At 30.6% G+C, this 7921-nt stretch overlaps 1 protein-coding gene across 1 annotated transcript; it reads left to right on the top strand.

Annotated features, from left to right (window-relative positions):
- Positions 1-769: 769 nt before the first annotated feature.
- Positions 770-1522, top strand: LOC131628463 (FAS1 domain-containing protein SELMODRAFT_448915-like). Its single transcript, XM_058899302.1, has one exon. The coding sequence runs from the start codon at positions 770-772 to the stop codon at positions 1520-1522; it is 753 nt and encodes a 250-aa protein (XP_058755285.1).
- Positions 1523-7921: the final 6399 nt, after the last annotated feature.

Here is a 7921-nt window from a genome sequence, read left to right as displayed (position 1 = left end):
ATAAAGCCACATCAGTATATTAAATTAAAAAATTTAAAAAAATACACAATCAGCGCGCCACATAAGCAAATGGCATGTCCCATTTCTTTGGAAGGTCTAAAACTAAAGAATCTTGATTTGGCAAGGTTAGTTTTACAAAATAAAATAAAATTACAGGGAATTAACCAAAAGTCACCCATATGGCAAGGGACAAAAATGGTAATAACCGTAAAGAATTTCATATTATTATCTAATATGTCACTACATAGCTATATTACACTCATTTTCAATAAAACCAGTGTAATTTAAAATTTATATTCTTATTTTTGCACATTATTTAACACTAAAAAATAACTTATTTGACATGCCTAGTTAAATTATGTATTTATTTGACTATCTAATATAATTGTTAAAGAATCTACCACATTTTATAATTGTACACTTTTGATAGATACATGAAGGAGCTATGCAAATATTATAAATTGTGCAAAGATTGATTACTATTTTTTTTCTAAGTGTGTGTAATTTAATATAGTAAGCCAAAACAAGAAATTTACCTCATATTTGTATCAACTTTGTAAAAAATTATTATTATACTCAAACTCGTTCCAACCTCCAATTAGTCATTCATGAAGTGTGTAAGCATATTTGGTGAAGAATCATATTTGCATGAACTTACAAAAAAGTTACCTACTTATTCAATTTCCAAAAACCATAATAACATTTATATGGTAAAACCAACATATTCAAAAGAACAGAAATCAAACAACTTTCAAAAAACAAAGCAAACATGAAAATCAACAGCTTCTTAGTGACACTATTCCTCTTGATGATTTCACCAATTTTTTCAATAAAAGATAATGCAAGAGACCTTTTTACAGCTACTGAGGAGATGCAAAAAGCAAACTACTTCACATTTGTAATGCTAATCAAAATGTCTCCACCTGACATGAGACTTGAAGAAAATATAACATTCCTGATGCCTAATGATCGAATGCTCGCCAACATGACACTTCAAGAAGGTTATGTTTCTGACTTCTTGTTAAGACATTCGATCCCATCGCCTTTACTGTTTGACACATTGAAACAATTTCCTACTGGAACAATTGTTCCTAGCTTATTGCCAAATTGCACATTGAGAATATCTAACAATGGTAGGAGGAATTTTGGTTTCAACAATGTGAAAATTATTAGCCCGAATATATGTATGGCTGGATCTTCAATTCGATGTCATGGTATAGATGGAGTTTTAGCAGAAACGTGTACATTAGAAAATAACTATAGTGTTCCTATACTTCCATCTCCATGTCCTAATAATAACACAAACATTTCTTGCAATGCATCACCTCCAACTCCACCTCCTTTTTCTCCACCAACTCCTTCTATTGGAGACAAACTTAATCCTCCTATATGGATGGCTCCAATTCCAGCAATTACAAATATTGAACCACATAAATCCGGATCTCCTCGTTGGTTTTATTATGATGCATATTTTATATGTGTAGCATGCTTGATGTTGTCTTCCATAGGAATGTATTTGTGACCTGCTTGATATTGTCTAATGTATACTTTGTAATGTTTTTTTTCCTCTCTTTTTTCATTTGAAATTAATCTTAACTAGTGTAAAAATAATTTTCACATTGAGTAAAAGTGAATTCTTAAATTATTTTCGTGTCAAATTTAACATTGGATGACTTAACAAATATTGATTTGTTAACTCTTTTTTTAGCCGACTTAACATATGAAAGACATTAATCGAATTATAATATATCAACTTTTAATAATTATTTTATCTACTTTATTTTAATCAAAATAAAATAAAATATGACTTAACAAATGTCTTCATAAGTTGGGTAGCGGGATAACCATCTTAACACGAATTAATACTAATTTTATATTTTTGTTTTATCCTTACATATATCTCATGAATATTTGATTGATCCCACTATTTCCATGAGTTAATTATAAATTTCAAACAAGCATATAAATGAGATTACTTGTAATATTAAATAAATAATAAATCGAGATCAAAATTGTATATACTTGAAAGAGTTCATTGGTTTGTAGTGAAGAAAATTAGGGGAAAAATACTTGTGTGACAATACTACTTTAATCATAAATATTATCTTGAAGTAAGATCGTAATACATAAAATAATGGTCAATAAAAGCATAAAATATGAAATATGAACTATAAAATAGTTACAGATAAAAACTTTTTTAACATTTGTTAACGGTGGCTTCGATGTGATTTTTTTTTGACAAAATTGCAAAACTAATTGTACATTATGTTTCACATCGATTGAATAAACAACCGATGTAAAAGGACCTTAAATAATTTTCCCACTTGTGAATTTTACATTATGTAGTCTTTCAACTTAAAAATAAAACTCTTCATAAAATAATAAAATACTTTTTTATTTTGTTGATAAATCATGTAAAATATTATGCTCTTTCATGTTGAAATTTTAAATTAAGAAAGAGGAAAGAGAAGAGAAATATATATTTTTTATATATTAGACAATTTCGTGTATCTCAATGGAAGCAATATATAGTATTAATAGTAGATAATAAAATTAAGAGTGAAGGTCCATTTTAGCCCCTGACAAAAACTGTAGAGGTCCGATTAGTCCCTGAGAAAAAAAGTCTCTATTAAATCGCTTACAAAATTTAACCAAGCCATATTAGTCCCTCTACTAATATTTTTTTCAAATCGATTTTTTTCTTACTTTTGAACCGTGACTGAACTGCCAAGATCCATTTTAGTCTCTCACAAAAAAAAGAGGGTCCAAATTAGTCCATAAGAAAAAAAGTCTCTATTTAATCTCTAACAAAATTTAAGTGAGCCATGTTAGTCCCTTTTTAAATATTTTTTTCAAACGATTTTTTTATATTTGTAAACCGTGACTCGTTTAAATTTTGTAAGGGATTAAATAGAGATTTTTTTCTCTCAGGGACTAATTTGGACTCTCCCTTTTTTTGTGAGGGACTAAAATAGGTTTTCACAGGAAGTCCAGTCACGGTTCAAAAGTAAGAAAAAAACCGGTTTGAAAAAAATATTAGTAGAGGGACTAACATGACTTTGTTAAATTTTGTAAGAGATTTAATAGAGACATTTTTTTCTCAGGCACTAATCTGACCTCTGCAGTTTTTGTGAGGGACTAAAATGGACCTTCGTTCTAAAATTAAAATTTTAAAGGTTTGAAAAATTAATTAAACAACAAATAAAATAAAAACTTAACTAATATAAATGAAACCTCTTAAATTTCTCATTAATAAATAAGGATACACAAAATTGGAAGGAAAGTGGACAATAAGTTGCATCGCTATTCTTTTTAGGGTTAAATATACAAATCCCCATGTACTATTATTGAATTTCCCCATTTTCTTTAAAATTCTTGAGCCTACAATTTTTTTTATTATCGCATAAATCGACACACTCTAATTACTTGTTGATTACCAAACTTTAAAATACGCTAGGACTCTAAACAAAATTTAACAAAATCGTTACGGTCTTGACACTTTAGGACTCCCGATTATGCAAGACCGATTAGAGTACCTACTATACTGGAAACCTTGAACTTTAGCTCTAAAATTAACCCCGAGTAGTTTATTTAGCAGTCAGCACCGTCTTAAACATAAACTACGTAGAAAATCGATGAATATAAGTGAATGATCCCAAATAATTAACAATGTTCCATACTTTATCATAGAATGCCCCGACTAAGTTAGGTGACCCTCACCCGGTCATTTAATCCAAAGGATGCATATCTGGCAAAATATAACGAAACTTATTGTCAGTTGGTTCATAAGTATCTGGTATTGAACTCGGTAGAGAGGATTATAGTTCGATCCCCCATAACTTGCAATTTAGTTAAAAAGAGGTTACCACTAATACGTGCCAGAACCCCGTGCTTATATGGATCATAGTCACTAACTGGTTACTTTACTATGTGCGTGTGAAGATAAAGGGCTTAATGTGATTGCGCTCGAATGAAAACAGGTGAAATTTAACCAAAAAGAAATAGGTTGAAGCTATAATAGCATGATTCAGAATGGTTTGCATAAGTGAGGTTGTCTAGTGTTTTTACCGTATCCTTTATGTGGAATTGAGTTTTATTCGTTCTAGCGAAAATTACGATACAACAACATGCGGTTTGATATGGTGTCAATTGTGTTTAATCCACAGCTTTACAAATTTTTATATCAATCTATTTGCTTGAGGACAAGCAAAGGTTCAAGTGTATGGGAGTTTGATAACGCGAAATTGTATCACATTTTAGGCTTAATCTACATAAACTATTTATCCGTTTTTATCGAATATGTTGCTTCACGTTGGTATTTTATTGTGTTTTCAGGTATTTATGATTATCCAGGCCAAGATGAAACTACACAATGAATTGAAGAGAAAACGTCCAAATAACAATGCACTTCTGCTATGAAGCAGAAGTGTCTGCTAAAAGAAACTAGACTCAAGCCTGTTACGACCGTAACATGTGTTATTGCGTCCGACACAAAACAAGAAGGTGTGCCCCTAGGCACACAATGTTTCGAACGACACATGCAACATTCTGTTAAATTGCAAAGCCCACGAACAAACACTCAAAAGCCCAAGTCTCCCACGTTGAACAATTCTTGCTCACATTTTGAGTTTCCCTATATTTTGGGGATACTTAGGTCATTCAAGGGGAGCAACATATATATGTTGGCAGTTGCAAAAAGCTGGCTCTCTCTCCCTTCCGTCATTATTCTGCTTTGAATTCTCTGCTATTTTTTGAATTGCTATTTCTTTTTCCAGTACCTTTATTTTCCAGCCTTTTTATTTACCTTCCAAAGCAATAGTTTCTCATATTGAGGGGCTATTGCACCATAGAATTAGGAAATGTTATTTTGGAATTCAAAGTTGTAATTGGAGAAGCACGTACTTGCATTTGAAGAATTGGTACTAGAAGTTTATTCAAACTATTTAATTAACTTCCATGTTTTTTTATTTATATGCTTATATTTTTATTGATTGCCATGCTTGTATTTAATTTCCCATACTGTCTTTGCATGAATGTATTAAAAATTATTTCTAGCTAATTTTACAATACTGGTATGTAATGTCACTGAACAGACAGGTTCGATAATAATTCGGTTTAAAAACTAATTAAACCTAATTCTAGTTTTAATTTCTAAAATTAATATTTAATTGTTTTGCTACAGAAGTAAATCACAAACTAAGATTTAAAATCAACACAACGAGAGTTTGAGGTCTTATACCGGATAGTAGATATCGAAACATCAACTCTAAATACAGCGAAAGCGCTTTAGGGTTGATTATATTTTGTTTGATTTTCAAAAAGTGATTTCAATTGTTAAATGATTTAGCGAGAGCAAACTTTAAAGCTGATTTTATAATCTAAATCAATAAACACGAGAGTGTGAGAAGAGGGTTTTTAATTCAAATAACGTATTCTGAAAAGCGTTTCTAAACTTAATTTATACCAATGATTTATTGAACCTGAACGTCTGACTGTTGCATACCAGTACTATTAGCATTATTATTAAAATCATACTTAGTTTCCGTTTCCCTAAAACCAACTACCTGATAGCTTTAGCTAGCACCAGTAACATAAGATCGTACTATATTGATCCTCAGTCTATGTGGGTTCGATATCTTTTAAAACTAAAACGACTAGATTGTATACTTGCAGTTAGTATCCCAATAGACTCATAAAGTCCCGATCAAAGGGCCTCTCTAATATTCACAAAGCATGCATGCTAAGCTCTTGGAACCATAACTTTTACATTGCTTCACCATGAGGCAAACTAAGTCAACTTGAGCTTAGAACATCCTTTTGCTCTAATTTTTTCTCCCACAAATCACAAATTGTGCCTATAAATAGAGACCTTTACCTCAGAATTCAAACACAAAAAAAATCACAAAGTCACCCTCTCACTTGAAAGCTTCAAATTTTCACTTTGCATAAACTTGGAAATTATGAATTCCAGCCAAGTTCTTGCAACCTAAACACTCAAACACCTTCCATACACTATATAGAAACTATCCAAACACTCACATTACATTTGTAATTTCTCTAAGTTCATTCTCCATTTTCACTTTTAGCCATTTGCAACTTGATTCAAGTAGAGTGATTCAGACCTTCTCAGAGCAATTCAAGTATTCATTTAGCTTCAGGGAGACTCTAGGAAGCTATCCAGATCATCACATAAATTTTGGGAGTTGGTTAAAGACGCATTGGACCTTCTCCAATTAGTAAGTATTTTCTAATTTCAAACTCTATCATTTGTGCATCATTTTTGGAATAACCTGATTCTATCTTGTTCACCATGATGTGAGGATCATTAACCCTTAACTGGTTGTTATTTATTGTTAGTATACATCATTTGATTTGATTTTGAAAATTTAGGGTTCATGTAGTTTTCTGTAAAATTGAAGAGATATAGCTTGAATAAATTCATGAGAGTTATATTGTTGAATTCATGGTAAAAAACTCAGCAACTTTCATGATTACACTTTTCAAAATGATTGAGAAATGAAGATTTTCGAACTTGGAACCATGGTTTTGTCTTGAGGTTGAAGATGGAGTTAAAAAAATCTGATTTTGAATTTTTTTTAAATTATATTTAATGGTTTGTGTTTTAATAAACGAATGTATAGTCACCTTAGTGATAGAGCGCGCGCCTTATTGTCACCTTTGAGCCCTATGTCTGGGGTTCGAATCCCCCCGCCCTGGACCTTTTGTGTATTTTTATTTTTTAATCATTTTAGACATGTTTTGATATTTTATTCATTGGATGCCCCTTAGGATCACCACAAGCGTGTGGCCTAGTGGTCATTAATTTTAGTCACTAGTTTAATTCATTTAATTTACAACTTTGAATATTTATTTAACCTAGCAAAATTAATCATTTTGACATGATTTTTTCTACACTCTTTATTTATGCTATATATTTTGAAAAAAAAATTAAAATCCAATTTTTTTTATTTATTTAATAATCTTTTAATCAAATCAAAATAGTACTTTTTTGTACATCTTTTAAAAGGTCTTTTTGTTAAATATCTTGATCGTTCCTTCACCAAATAACTTAAGTGAACTTTTAGGATTCCATTAGGGTTAAGTTTAACCTCTTTGAGGATAATAACATGACCACTATTAATTTTCACCTAGGGTTTAATTTGTTTCCAAGTAAATAGGCTTAGTATACATACCTAAAACTCTAATCTTTGATCCATGACTTTTACCCTTGATCTTTGATGTAGTACCTTATCAATATTAACTTGTTCATCATTGCCTTGATCATGCTTTGGTAGCCATGCTTGTACTTTGATAAAATCAATCACACCCTTTCAAAAACTTTGAGCTTATTTGATTGAATATTTATAAGAACCAAATTGTTTATACTTAATAATCCATTGATACTTTGTCACTCTTTTGTTGATTGATCATACTCTATTTATTTACGTGTATATATATTTGAATGATCCATATACTTGTACCATATACTCTTGTTATATACTTTTACCTTGATATTATTGTTGATTAACCACACATACATGAGATATTTGTTTATACTCATCCATTTGATCATATGCATCATAATCATACATACATGATATGATTCACATTGAGGTATGTTCTCCTTCATTCATTACCTTTTATACTTGAATATAATTATATACAATGACATCTTTGTTCACACCTAACATGTTTAACTTTGATCATAACACATGTATGGTTACTTTAGATGTTTACCCTTAATGATTGCTTGAGATGTGTGATTCCTCGTTGTTATTGAAAAATCCAAAGGAATGAGATAATATTGACTAAAATTGTAAAGGTACTCACCGTCTTTTTCTTCTCTTTTACTTTGTGCTCTGTATTGTTAAAGTTTAGCACCTCCTCCTATTTTAAAACCTGGTTTTGTATTGTTAAAGCT

The sequence above is a fragment of the Vicia villosa genome, unplaced genomic scaffold, assembly GCF_029867415.1.
Source record: "Vicia villosa cultivar HV-30 ecotype Madison, WI unplaced genomic scaffold, Vvil1.0 ctg.000455F_1_1, whole genome shotgun sequence".
NCBI classification, from domain to species: Eukaryota; Viridiplantae; Streptophyta; class Magnoliopsida; order Fabales; family Fabaceae; genus Vicia; species Vicia villosa.
The sequence above is the reverse complement of the archived record's forward strand: the minus strand, read 5'-3'. Positions and strand labels throughout refer to the sequence as shown.

Coding starts and splice junctions, on each gene's coding strand:
- LOC131628463 (XM_058899302.1), top strand. CDS start 770: ATGAAAATCAACAGCTTCTTAGTGACACTATTCCTCTTGATGATTTCA.